The sequence below is a fragment of the Odontesthes bonariensis genome, chromosome 15 (genome assembly GCF_027942865.1).
Source record: "Odontesthes bonariensis isolate fOdoBon6 chromosome 15, fOdoBon6.hap1, whole genome shotgun sequence".
Lineage (NCBI taxonomy): Eukaryota > Metazoa > Chordata > Actinopteri > Atheriniformes > Atherinopsidae > Odontesthes > Odontesthes bonariensis.
Genome location: NC_134520.1, coordinates 24,757,634 through 24,772,194, shown reverse-complemented (window position 1 = coordinate 24,772,194; position 14,561 = coordinate 24,757,634). Strand labels below are relative to the sequence as shown.

The 14,561-nt window shown below is 40.1% G+C and overlaps 1 protein-coding gene across 1 annotated transcript; it reads right to left on the bottom strand.

Moving 5' to 3' along the window:
- Positions 1-2,853: 2,853 nt before the first annotated feature.
- Positions 2,854-14,489, bottom strand: LOC142400610 (uncharacterized). The gene is made up of 5 exons (XM_075485646.1): positions 13,081-14,489; positions 9,313-9,659; positions 7,411-7,977; positions 6,650-6,863; positions 2,854-3,540 (listed from the first exon to the last, which is right to left on the bottom strand). Exons 2-5 carry the CDS (start codon positions 9,584-9,586, stop codon positions 3,300-3,302), a joined length of 1,296 nt encoding a protein of 431 aa, XP_075341761.1. The 5' UTR covers positions 9,587-9,659; positions 13,081-14,489; the 3' UTR covers positions 2,854-3,299.
- Between the last annotated feature and the right edge of the window lie 72 nt (positions 14,490-14,561).

Sequence of the window (14,561 nt, the reverse complement as noted above, 5' to 3'; positions counted from 1 at the left end):
CTGCTGAGGGCGCTGCTGCTTACTGAAATGAAGATGGTAAAAACATGCATTTTATTGTGACTATGGCGTCAGTCATAGTTTATAAAAATCCATTGTCATATGCTGTATGATAAAAGATGGACGTTTTCGGCGCTTTATGAAAAATTAAGCCAACGCGTTATAAAATCTGCATTTTAGATAATGACCAGCTGGTGGCGACATGTGCGGCTTCATTGCGAGTCCTTTGACTGAAATCTATAGGAAAATTATTATAATCACCATTCCTCACAACAAGAAATGGTTTCCTGGTGGATTTTTATGATGAAGACTCTAAATAATAAAAATCTCTAATATAAGGCTGTGTAACTAAGGCTGAAAAACAGAGGTCTTCAGAAATTACACTGCATGCATGCCCTGACATTTTTATCATATAATATCAATACGTTAATAAATTCCTGATAAACGTTTTATAATTTCATCATCTTTATGTGGCTGTGATGGTACTGGATATTGTTTGATTTTTTGTATTTGTTTGTTTTGTTTCATTTTTGATAGTTTGTTTCTGACTTAAGTCTCACACAATACAGGCTTCCAATATAGTTTGTTTATTATCGATGCATCAGCATGTGGTGACAGATGCTGCAGTAAATGATGGGATTATTTCTAGATCACAGTCATGACTTCTGTCTTCAAATGAATCTAAATTAAAGCTCTTGTTTCTTGTTTGTGTTTCTGCAGAACGCCACTGTGCTGTGAACTCAGAGTGGAGCAGCAAAACTCGAACACTAAACATCAAGAAGGGCAGACTGTGGTCTAACTGGGCGGCTTCCAGAGAAGCATCAAGGAGACAGCAAGTTTTCCAAGTTTACTCCACATAACATGGGTCTACCTCATCTGATCAGTTGGATTTTTGGTGGAAAAAAGAATATCAACTTTAACGATCTACCCTGAGTCAAAAACAATTTATGGAAATTTGGTTTTGCTTACTTTGAGCTCATTTGAAAAATGATATCAGGTTAATTGTTTTTGTACATCAAGTAAATATCACGCAGGAAATCTGGGAGAATTTCTATGAATTGATCATAGAAGGACATTGAGGCTGCAATTAATGATCATTTTCATGTTGGAGACATTTTGTTGTCTTTTTTAGTTTCTGAGAAGAGTCTCAAGATGCCCTGAATGTAAATAGAAAATACAGTTTCCTCTGTTAAAAGTCACACTCTTTTAAACATTGTCGACAAGATTTTCTTATCAGAATCAAATTCAGCCATCATTGCTATGGCTGGAAATTTCTCCTTTGAATTTTACAGAAAAACACTTAATGTTTTAGAAAGGTGCAGGTAAGACACCCTGTATGTTCTTTACAAAATAATGGAAGAATTCATCCTGACCATTTGCTGGCTGTGACTCCACAGCTAATTTGCACGATTTAGAGCCACACAAAATGCAAATTTGCTGTGAAGAACCAGTGAAATGGGAAGTTAGGGTAAGCTAGGCTGAGAAGGCAGTAAAAACAAAGGAAAGCCAGGACCATGAACAGGTGAACAGCTGTCGCAGTTCACCGTGCTGCTAAGCAAGAGAGTTGAGACCTTTGTGAGCTCTGACCCGGCCAGCAGGACTAGTCTAATATTGTAGGAATCAGTACAAAGTAAATACATAATCATTGGGATATTTTCACTTGCATGTTAGCTTTCTCTGCATGAGAACCACTGTCTGGTTCATACAGTTCTGACTGAATTACCCCCAATATCAGAGGTGCTACACAGTCAAAGCGAACAGAGCAGGTGGAGCCAGATAAGCATATTAATGAATCACAATTCACTATGTGAGGAAAAAGGTTTAGATTCGTAATCCAAACAATAATAAGGCCTGTCGGGGCAAAAATTTGGAAATGTAAAAGTCTCAAACACACTGATGAACTTTTAGGGGATCAATAACGGTCATAGTGGGACTTTAATGATAAAAGTTCAGGCTTAAACCTGGAAAAAAGTAGCTCACAAGACAATCTCAAACCAGAAAGTTTGTTTTTAACTTTAAGTAGCTTTGACTGAACCATTAATCTCCAGTGAGGACTTTGTAATTACAATCATACAACGATACAACGGAAAATCTTCGGAACAGCAGCTGATTATCCCTTAGGTGAGACTGTCTAAACTCCCAGAAATTTCCCCCAAATTCTCCATCATGTGAAACTGCTACAGGGCGTAATGCTGAATGTGAGGTATTTCAGAGAAAATGACGCTGCTTTTAACTTTGCTGGCAAAGCAGGAAACAGTCACATAAGATTCTGCAAGCAAACCTTAGTAATAGGTCTAAAGACATGTATTCATGGGTCAGATATGATGTGGTAAATTTGGGTACTTAAATCTGATTTGATCTGAGAATAGCTGAAGCATTTACGTCAAAATTCTAAGTTGGGCATTCAGGCACAATTACACATGGTGCCACATATTCAAGACGTCCACTTCCTGTAAGGAATAGGAAATAAATCTCAGCATCTGAAGCACTTCAGAGTTGTATTTTTTTACTTTTTGTATTTTCTTAGTCAACGAATTGCCTCTAATTAAAGCAATCTAGATAGCTCATTCATCTCCCTTTTGACTGAGAGTTCAAAAGAGACCAAAAGCATCTCATTCTGTTTTGGTTTTGGCCTCATTTTGGTGCCACAAACCGACGAGTACTTCAGCAGTGGTGAATACGCCAGCAGGGTGGGGATGTAGAGCAACACTGACAGCATGTTATCACATAATGACAGTCCCAGGACTGAAAACGCACCGCCGTCTCTCCAGGAATAGCTGCTCAGAGAAGGCAAAAGCAGCAACTGGTTAATTGAAACCAACTGTAAACGAAGGAAAACATATTTTAGAGCAAATGGCTTTTATTCTGTCTTAATCGTGTACAAAGTTTTTTGGATTGTCAAAATAAAAAAGTTTGACAACTGGACCTGCTTTGTGTTTCTTTTTAAGGTCAAACCAAATACAGACGTATACATACAAAAGCTTTTAAGTACATAGAGTTAAAAACTTTAAATACAGGCACTGGAATAGCTTAAAAGGGGCAAATGTTTTATAACTTCATAACAGCATTGTTCAAAGGCATCCTTGGCCACTAGCAGGCAGAAGTCTTGTATTTCACATAGTAAAACACAAATCCACATTAAAAAAAACAGGCTGTGCACAAGAGGAGCAAAAACACAAGTTAAGCCGTCACAGTTTGGAGGTTATAGTGGCAGCGGGTGTAGCTGTGCTGAAGTGCAGACCGCAGGAATGGCCTATTTTTGGAGAGATGGCCTCTTGGAGAAGAAAGCGCGGCTCGCCTCCTCACTGAGCGTCCAGGATGTCTGGTTGGCCACTCGGGCTCTGTGATGTGTCCCCGGACCAGGAAGAGGGGGTGACCTGATTATAGTGGATGTCCTGGGAGCCGAAAAGGGGCTCTTTGAGACTGAGTGGGTACATGAGGAACAGATTGAGAGCAACCATAGCGAGGAGCGGGAAGACGGTCAGGCCAGAACCGAAGCCTCGCCAGGAGCTGCATGTGTTCAGGCTGAGCCAGTAAACAAGCCTGTGGAGGATCAAAAAACACCAAAGAGGAAATCAGATTGAGTTCAAACATCAATGATAAACACTCATAACCTCCCTGATGGATGGTGATCGCAAGTTAAGCATTTTCACTTCAGTCAATAAGGCCTTTTTTCAACAAAACAAATCTGTCATGGAAATGCGTCCCTCCATACTAACCTTGATCTGGCTCTGGCTCATTTTCAGGCTTTTCAGACTGTTATCTTTAAGGCTGAAACAGTTTTTCCTCCCTGGAGTTTCCTCTTTATTGCTGCACACTGCAGGTTGGATCTAATTCAACATATTTTGACATGAGCGGGACTCACTGTATCTTTAAAAACTGAGCTTATATTCATTGCAGTCTAAATGATCTCAACTGTGTTGTTTCTCTGAGACAGAAATGATTCTAATCGATATCTTATAATAGATATCAACCCTCATATCAACTTTGTCTGTGTGAGGGTTTGTCCACAGCAACAAATGCACAGAGAAAGTGACAGGAAAATGTAATTTTCTAAAGAGTTTTATTGTATTTATCAGCTAAATTTTCTTTGTTTTTACCCATAGTTTAACTGTTTTTGTTCTTTATGACTTTTTTGAGAAAGTAGAAAGCTGTTCGGCTTTAATACACCAGTGCACTACTCACCCAGCCCCAAACAACAGTACAGAGACAGTTAGAGACTGACTCGTAGAAATAAAGGAACATTCGGTGGATCAAAAACAAAAACAGAGCAGAAAGGAAACTTCAGGTGGTTACAGAAACAACATGGCCGACATGTTTAGCAGGCCACATTTCCATGGCATTAACTGACTGACAACCTCATGTAGAGGTGCTGAATCCACATGCCTAGTATGTTGACTGTAGCGTTCAAATCACTGGTAAAGGCTTTTACAAACCAAGTTCACAAAACAAAAGTGGAAGTTTGAAACATCAAACATGAATCATCAGTTCAGCTGCTCTTCCTCCTCTTCTGTCGTTTCTCCACTGAGTTTTATTTTATTTATAAAAAAGGCAGGAAAATTGCTATGATTTATTTTCATGTTGTAAAACTATTTTTCAACTGGAAATCTGTTTTATATTTCAGACATTTACATATCAAATAGTACTTTCCAGCATTTATGATACAATGATACTTCCAATTATTCAAACTACACTTCAACCACAGTGGCTGACAGAATAAATAGAGAGCATTTCTGCCAATTCAGCTGATGAAGGAGTTCAGTAGAGCTGTGTTCACGAGGTCTCAGCAGCTCTTTCAGACGCTGCCAAAACTGTTCTCTGGCTTCGTTAATGACAGTAGTTGTGTTTGTTTTTATCCATGTTAGCAGACGGCAGTGTCAGTCTGTTGATGTGATGATTTAGACTAAAATAACTGCTGAGAGGTCTGAGCAGATATTCATCACGAACTGAGGATGAAGTCTTTTAACTTTTGTATTGATATGTCCATCATAACAAGCAGGTCAAAGTTCTAACTATCAAGGGAAATTTTCCACTCCAAGAGGATGAAATCTTATAGGTTTGGTGACTATTTCTTATTTTCTAACTACTCCTTAGTGGAAATTGTCAACTTCAGTTGGATGGATTTAGGACAAATGTTCCCTTCTGGATAAACTTGTTTGGATAAAAGTTGCTTTTTGTGTCCAGTTCGGCATCAGAGACAATCATGTGTAAAAGAAAACAAACAAGGTTTAATGTTTCAGGACTTAATAATAATAATAATAATAATAATAATAATAGTATTTTTTTTAAAAAGCCTCTGGTCTTAAAATTAGATAAATGCAACCTCAGATAAACAGCAACACCTGACATATTACATGATGTTATTGTTATTTTCATAAAGGTAGCAGCCAGGTGCTGCCAATCAAATGCAGCTGCTGTGAGCGGCTTTCTAAAAGTTTTGTTAGTTTGCTGGTCTGCAACATTCAGGTGTGTGTTAACACCATACCACGGAGGAAAGACATCAGCAATGCTCTTAGAGCAGCACTTGTTGCTGTACATCACTCTGGGAAGGGTTAGAAGGGCATTTTTTAAACCAAAGAAAGATTATTCACAATCTTTCCAGAAGTGAACATTCAAGCGGGTTCACCCCAATCTCAAAGAATGGAATGTTCAGTGAGAGAAAACAAAGCATAACAAAAAAAAGAGCTACATCTTCAGGCCTCAGTTAACATGTTAAGTTCATGACAGTACTTTAGAAAAGGACTGAACGAGAATGGCTTGTGTGGAAGGGCTGCAGGAGAAAGTCTCTTCTCTCTAAAAAGAACATGGCGGCACAGCTTCGGTTTTTAAAGATGCATCTGAACAAACAACAAGACTTCTGGAACAATGTCCTCCGGACAGATGAGACCAAAGTGGAGATGTTTGGTCATAATGCACAGCGGCATCTCTGGAGAAAACCGAACACAGCATATCAGCACAAACACCTCATACCAACCGTCAAGCACAGTGGTGGAGGGCTGATGATTTGGACTTGTTTTGTAGCTGCAGGATCTGGAAACCTAATCATTGAATCCACCATGAACTCCTCTGTTTAGCCAACTATTCTAGAGCCAGCTGTGAGGCCATCTGTCTGCTTGGCTGAAACTGGGTCATGCAACAGGACAACGATCCCAAACACAGCAGAAAGTCTGCAACAGAGTGACTGAAAAAGAAAATAATCAAAGTGTCGAAATGGTCCATTTTTTGGGCTGTCGTAAGTTTTTCACCCACTGCTTCTGAATTTTTGTTTAGTTTTTGTTAAATAAGTTGTGACACAGTGTAATATGATATGTATTGTTGCTCATCTGAGGTTATTTTTCCCTCATTTTAAAACCTGGTAAGTGCCAGATTATTTTTTATTTCATGCCCTATACGTAAAACCTTAGAATTGAAATGGAGTGTTTATTATTTTTACACAGCAGTTTATCTTGTTCCTGTAATATTCAGTTCCTTATTACACGTGGTGGGTCTGTTATTTCTCTTTGATTTGGCTCAAAGATTTTTGTTTCAGGTCTGTATAAGTGGAGCAGTCATTAAAACAGGCCTAATGTAGTCTGATTTCACCAGCTCTGTGGTAGTTCAATGATTCTATCATAAGCATGAAATCTTTATGTGCACTGCTTTTGAGCCTCACCTTCCAAAGATGAACATGGCAACCAGTATAGGCACCAACTTTAGCTGGTCTTGAGGCAGCAAAGCGGCCATAACGATGAGGTTGAGGACGTAAAGGAGTAACTGTTCCAAGGACGCCGTGACAAACAGCTGATGAAGCGTCTGTCTTCTGGGAAATGACTCCTGCAGATTGAGCGAGCCGGCACAGAACTGGCACGCCGCACCTGTGAGCATCGCTGCGAGGGATAAAAGAGCAATAAGTCAGTTTTGCGTCTTAAATCTAGACCATCTTTCCACAAACAGCTCTCAACTCATGACAAACCGGTCTGACAGAACCTTTTAGTTTTCCTACTTCATTTGAATACAGCAACTGCCAGCAGAATGGCCCACATGCAAATACTCTCCACTATCATTTGTGTGATAAATAGGTGAGAGGAAAATCATCTGGACTGGATTTGATTTGGATGTTCCTGCCACCTGTTCTCTTGTCACCCAGCCTGGGAAGCGATTAAAACGACTGAGACAATTAGGCCACAGCCTGAGAGACGGAGACACAGCCAATCTCTTATTGTAGTTTCCATTTAAAGCTATGTGAAGGAGAAGGAAATTATGCTTCTCTCCAGAGGCCCGGGGAGATTTCTGCTGCATTGAGGTTGAAAGCGCATGAAATTAAAAAGGACTGAAACATTCCAAGACGAGGCAGCCAGACAAACCAAATCTGCTCCTAATCTTTATCTTTCATCTGAGTCTGTGCTTGTGAGTGTGCAGGTGTTTGAGGCGTACCGAGCAGGATGGGGAGCGCAGCCACCACGCAGCAGCAGAGGGTGAAAAGGATGCGGCTGGTTACATCGGGGCAGTCAGGGGGTCTAATGGGGATGTAGAAATAGAGTGCATAGAGGATCCCGGCTGCACACAGAAGGGAAGCCAGGACTGAGAGGAAAGCAGGAACTCGGCCCCTCGGACAGCATTTACACTGGCAGCAGCGGCAGCAGCATCGTCCCTGATCTGAAACCTCCTCTGTGGCTGCGCACGTCTCTCCAAGGGCCTCTGAGCTCCACACAGTCAGCTCCACGCTCTCTGGCGGCGGGCCTATCAGAGGTCGGCCCTCATCCACTGTACTGTCCAGGTTGGTGGATTCTGGACTCCATCTTGGTGTGTCTGTGCCATTGGGAATATCTCCTTGAGAGACTGGTGTTGGAGGGCCGATGCGGTTTTCCATGGTGGCGTCCAAACTGTGCGCCGTGATGATGGGACTGGAAAGAGTTTGATCCAGCTCCCCCTCTTCTGTCTGATCTGGGCCGGGCTGTTCTGGGAGGCTGATGTTTGGCTGCTGATGGCGAGGAGCAGAGCCTGTACGAATCAGAACACATTTTAATCCACAATCCAAAAGCAGACACTAAAACAAATCCTCTGCAGGCTAACGTTAATCAATCATTCACTTCCTTAGGTCCAGGGTACTTTGTGGAGCCAAGAGTCTCATTCAAACTGTCAGGGAGATATGCGGGTTTCTTACAACATTAATCTGGTGGCATTTGTCTGATAGTCAACAAATCCTGCAACATAACCAAAACCAAAACCGCCTTTTAGTATTGCCTGTATAGTGAAAGTTTTATGTAGTCTAGTCTCTTATATATCTTATATCTCTTATATATTGTTTATGTGTTTTTAGTCTCTCAAATGTGTATTAATCGTCAGCTGTAAACAGTACCCATAAAATGTATCTGATAAAAACTAAAGAGTCCTCCTCTTTATAGAAAGCATTCCTATGCGTCTGATTTGAAAGGTTTTAAAGGTTTCATCATCTTCTCAAGGCTGATTATCACAGTAAACGTGAGGAAGCCATAAAGTGTTAAGAGTTGCACCAATACACAATGTTAGTTCATTTTGGTCTTTTTATAAGGGTTTTATTGGAAGCAAGGCATGTCCTGTAAACAGTTTGTTATTCATAAACTGTGCTACAAGCATTTGACAGTTTGAGATGAGTAGAGAAATGAGTTTAAAGTCTAGGTTTAGAAGCAGGATTTAAAAAACTTTCTGTCCAATAACATATTTGTTGCTGCAGGCCATCTCATCAACATCTATTAAACCTCACAGAGGCTGCAAGGAATATTTCTGCTGTGGAAAGTTACAGGCATTCAACCACTTCACATCGCAGATGGAGTGCTCCACAAGCAGCGCTTCCAGAGAAAAAATGATTTGCCTTCTAGAGAAAAACGGACCCGAGCTCTTATGATCTTTGCTGCCATGGTTGTGGAAAAGTTATCAGATTTATCTGCAACAAAGACGGCTCATTTCCTCTAGCTCTCTTGTTATTTTAGAGTCATTTAACCAGAAGAACATTTTATTAAAAATAAAGCTTTTAAACAGTCCTAAAGTGTTTTCCTTCTGTTGTAAATCACATATGAAACAAAGGTGTTTCTCTCTAAGGAGATGATCTAAAATAAAATATGATATATGTATATTATCTAAAATAAAATCTAAAATATCTTTATGTCATACAATATAACTCAAATATTGAAAACTGCAGAGAGGATTTATAACATAAAAATGCTTTAATATCATGTTGCATTGCCTTTATCAGCTCTGATCCAGTCTGGCAATTAACGTTTGCTAATTTGTTCTGGCATCTTCTCAAACTCTACAGCACCATCAGGCGAACAGTAAAAAGCGGCAGTAATAACTCACTCCTTGGCTCATCTGCTGTTGGTGGCGGTTCCAGCGAGCGCTGGGAGCCGGAGACAGAGTGGGAGGACGAGTGCAGCTCCTCAACCGAGGACTCGGGGCTGTCTGACACCGGCGCCAAGGAGATCTGAGTGTCCAGGTCCAAGAAGGGGGAGAAGGAGAGCCTGGCTGGGTCGATGTCCTGGAGCTGGTTAATAATGTCACTGATGGACTCCTTCATGCTGTCGAGCTCCTTCACGTTCTGCCGGTTAGTGGCCTGAAGCCCCGAGGTGCTCATAGTCACACTGCCTGAGAGGAGCAGGAAGAGGTCCAGACGAAAACCAGGCCAAAATCAGCTAAAAACACCAGACCTGGGACACAAAGGAAAGTGAGCGAAAATCACAATGATAATAAACATCCCCAAGAATGTTGCAACTTTTATTGGTTTGGCAGTTTTTTTCTTTATTGACATTAAAAAGCTATCAGTTTGGACCCAACATATAAAATAACAATCATTTGATTTCCCCCTAAAGTTTCAGGGTGCGATGCCGGAAACAAAAGAGGTCAATTCTTTAATTCCATCATATTCATCATTTTTATCCTGCAAGTTGTAGCCTTGTTGATACTTCAGTGGTCCTCTGTCTTCTTTTTCTCTATGTACAAAACACTTTTTAACATGTACTGACAGCACTGACCATCCTCATGGGTAAGGGTGAAAGATTCAAAACAAAACCAAAGCAGGACTTCACGTGGCCTGATTCCAACTGACTCCATTTAGTGAGGATGGGCTTTTTAGAAATAAAGGAAATAGGAGTATAAACAGACGGTAACATGTCCAGCAAAGATGTCTCAACAGGTTTGAGTTGTTATTGGTAAATGTGTTTTTATCACAAAATCAGCACATAGTACACAGTACATTAAAATCTGCTTTGTTTTTGTGAACAGTTTCAAAATAATGACGCCACTTAACAGTCCACAGCAAGTCCAGAAACCACATTTACAATCCTGTATTGTAAAGATGCTGCACATAAAACTCTGATGATGCAGTTGGGACATTGAGGTTGTATCTTCCTCTGTTCCAAATCTTGGTGGGAGTTTATATTGTACAAGCATGTGGGACTCAAGAACACTCAACTAAATACTTAAATTTCCCCCCATTAAAGTCACTAAGACACCCAAGCCTAAAGCTTTGTTTAGGTCATCCTTCTAAACCATGAGGGATTTCTGCAAAACTTTAAATGGTCAACTAACACATTCACTCTTCAGCCTCTGAAGAAAACTAGAAACATGAAATAAAAACCTTTTAAAATCTGCTCTTCAGTTAACTTATTGGCTTTGCCCCCGAGTTGATCGGTGTGTTTTTAAAAGAAAATAGCTATGCGTTGAAAACGTTGATCTGATGCTAATGTTACATCAGGCTTGAAAGGTGAAAATGTGCAGAAGCATTGGGTTGAAATTAGTTAAAAGTACTGAAAGTATATTTGGGCACAAGCAGGTTCATTATTTTCCCTTGATTCCAGTTTTGTTTAACCAAGCTAAGCCAAAGTAAGCTGCACAAATCTTTTATTTTACACAATAAATGCTCCCACTCCTTAGTGGATAGTATAAAAATGATCTTTTCACAGCAAAGATCTAATATTTCGATACATTTCAGCTGATACCACTGTAGTGTATCAGTTCCCAGCCCTTTGAAGGGTTATTACTTCACCAGAGTTACATTTGTGAGTGTTTAAGTGGCTTTGACACAGCTTTGAGACAGGGAATTAAACACAGAATATATAATTTCATTGTTAACATGACATAACAAAGAAAATATTCAAAATCCAAATGATTTAGGTAGGACAACTCCTACATGATGACCTCAGTATTTCTAAAATGTTGAAATCTGCCCAACAGGGTCGACACAGATGCGATGATGTCGATTGACGTGCAAAAATTAAACACAAAATAATTTAATTATTTTCCTCTGTCCAGTTACTGCCTCTATTTCTTTTAGATAATTGGCATTGCAATGGCCTTTTGCTGCTGGCTTTTAGCTGCAGATACAACAATTTGCCTTGTCCAAGTTAATAGTTCACCATCTAAATTAGGCTTAGAGGTCATATTTTGCTTTTTGGGTTTCGCTTCTCTTCAGTGTTATACAGCTTTTGTGCATAGAAAGTTATTCTGTCCCACCGAAGACACTGTTCCTGAACTGCTGCAAACGCCACACATTACGGGGGCTTTTCAGAAGCCAAAATATGCCCACGGTGCTGTAATGTTTGGTTTTCAGCTAAATCAATGCAATAAATGCAATAAATCTTCATTGAAACGTAGTCAGTGGAAGACGAGAGCCACTGAATAAGCAGCCATTAAACAATAACAGAGGAAGGAGGGAATAACATGGATAGACAGATTAAAAAAAGGTATTTCTGTTAGTTTCAACAAGTTGAAAAAAATTGGTTGAAGGAAGGTTACTGTAACAACAACACAAAAAAATCACAGTCACCTCCAGAGCGGAGATTGTTCTTTTACTAATATCTTTGAGGCCAAAATAGGTAAATGATTCACTATTTTACTTGTTCTGAAGGTCTAAAGAGGTAGTTAGTGGCAAAAAGTTGAAAAATGGTTGAAAAAAAAAAGAGCAGGATATCAGTCTTGCCAGCATGGCAGCTGTGCTGAATGTTAATGTCTCTGAACATGATCCTGATGCCTTATAGGAAACTCTTAACTGTTTATTCCAGATTACACCAGAGAGGTTTTGCCACTTTGACTCATCATATAAAAGTACTCTACTACTTTGGAATACTTTTTAAGGTCTGTTTCTAATAGTATTCCTGTTCAAGCTCCTTGAAATTTTAAACTCCACCACTTTTCTGATGGAGACGTTTCCCATTTTACTCTCAGTCACACAACATCTGTATGAGTTATTAAAATATTTCTCTGTTGTTCTTTTTAATGAAAGAAAAGCACATTTTACAGGATCCGTTCTGTATAATTAGCATGGTATAAAAACAAGAAAACAAACAAACCAAAAATAATCTTTTTAATTAAGCCTTTAATTAAAGTGCCCGTTACCTTTTGGACCGCGCTGGCAACAGGCCTTTTAGTTCACTTCCCTCACCAAAAACAAACACAGAAAAAGCACTTACTTGATAAAAGCATCGGCCAGATGAGAGTAAAATGGCACCAATCATGCGCCTTTGTCGGGCTGACCGTGTTTGTACTGTTTCAGAGGCATCATTAACATCTGCAGATTGAATTTGGGGCATTTTCTTCTGGACGTCTTGGCGCACATCCAACAGTGGCGCAGAGTCGGCACGCAAAACTCCGCGGTGACGATCTTTATCCAAACAAATGAGGACTTTACCATGTATAGAGCGCAATTAGGAGGCGTCGGAGGGGAATAAATCACGGTGTGGTTATCGGAGCTTGCGTGGATGGGGAAAGGCGCGTGAGGGGCCAATGTGCCTTTACCTCCCCGCTGAAAAATACCCCCCCCCCCTCCTTCCCTGCTGAGAAAGTCTTACACAAAAAGCTTCAACAATTACTCCTCCAAAAAGCGAGAGAAGCAGGAAATGCCACATTTATTGACAAATTAATCACATGGAGCGCCCGAGTCTGCGCGAAGCCATGCGTAAAGTAGCCTACACACAGGTCATTCACAAATCTTGAAAACTTGTGGCCATTCAGAGGCAATTAACGCAGCTGGCTATTACACTTCAGACACAAACGTGTCTTAATTTGTATCAATGGAATGCCTAGCTGAGTGTTTCACTGAATTACAAACATAATTCTTTTAAATCAACTTACTTTGGTCGGAGCTTGCAAAGTATTTAGGTGACTTTACTCTTCTCGCAGTTAAAAAAAAAAAACCCTCCGTCCTTGTCTGCCTTTCTTCCCTCCCCCTCCGTTAGCTTTTTGTCTTTCAGGATCCTGAACTTCTGAATCAAATTTCAGTACGGACAAAATACTAGGCTTTTCCTCCGCCCACACACGTTTTTTCTTTTTTTTTTTCTTTCCCCCTCTTCCTGGGTACCATGTCAAACACCATATGGAGCAAATAAGCAGAAGAGGATCCGCAGCGGCAACAGAAGGAGGAGGAGACATTTACTCTCAGTTTACCTTCAAATTCAACATTAACAATCACATCCATCACAAACGCAAGTTTATCCAAACATGACGGTAAACATTTACACTGAGACTAAACTTCGGCTCTCCTCTAATATCCATAAACAGGATGAGTGTTTGCACTGCTGCAGAACTTTGAATCTGGTACTTAATGACTCAAATATCACTGCAACCGCAGTGGAGCTCCTTTATGCGCTTCTTCAGCTCTTCAAATACGACATACACGGAGTTAATCAGAGGTTAGTGTGGGTTTACACCTACTCCCAAAGTAATAAATGGTGTGTAGACATCTGAATCTGGGTTTTATTGGATGTATTCTAATATCCAATAGCCTTGCCTTCAGTCTGGTCACTGGAAGTAGTTCAGTGAAAAATGCAAAACTTCAGTGCATTTTCTGAATATAGCCTCGTGAAAATGAGGATTTCCAACTCGTTTCCACATGTTAAACGAATCTGGTAAAAGAAAATAAACAGTAATCTTGGCACTAATGGGTCATTTAAATAGTTAAAGTATCACACCAGGTCGTTTGTAATCCGAAGTCTTTCACACAGAGTATTGATAAAGTGTTGAGATGCTTAATATTCCAGTAGAGAATAATAATAATAAAAAAGATTAAAAAAAAAATCTTTTCCACTTTTGCCTCCTCACTGCATAGAACGTGAGGAGTTTTATTTCGACAAAATATTTGAGTAGGAAAAATGAAACAAACTCATGTAATAATCCCAGAAATGTGGAAAATGTAGAACAACACTTCACGTACTTGGAAAACAATCTCCAGCTTTGGAGAAACGCACAAAAGGAGGTGGTGTTGGAAAAGTTCTGGCATAAAGTTAAAAAAAAAAAAAAAAAATCTGGACCCGAAACCTGATTTTCCAGTCGTCAGGACCTTGCAAAGATCTGTGAAGTTCCTGGTCCAGCTGCACACATATTCAACATCTTAAGGCCTAAATTAGAACAAAACAGCAGCTCAGAGGGAAGCCTTCCACCATCGCTCCCTTATTAAGATTTAAATGGGGAAAAAAATGCTTCCTTTTACCCTCCCGGTGAGCAAAGGCACATGTACAGGTTGGTTATGTCCATTTTAAAACTCCTCCTCTCTCTTAGGTGGTGCGTGTGTTGGAGGCGTCTAATGTCGCCATGGCAACGACAGACTTCAAGTTTAG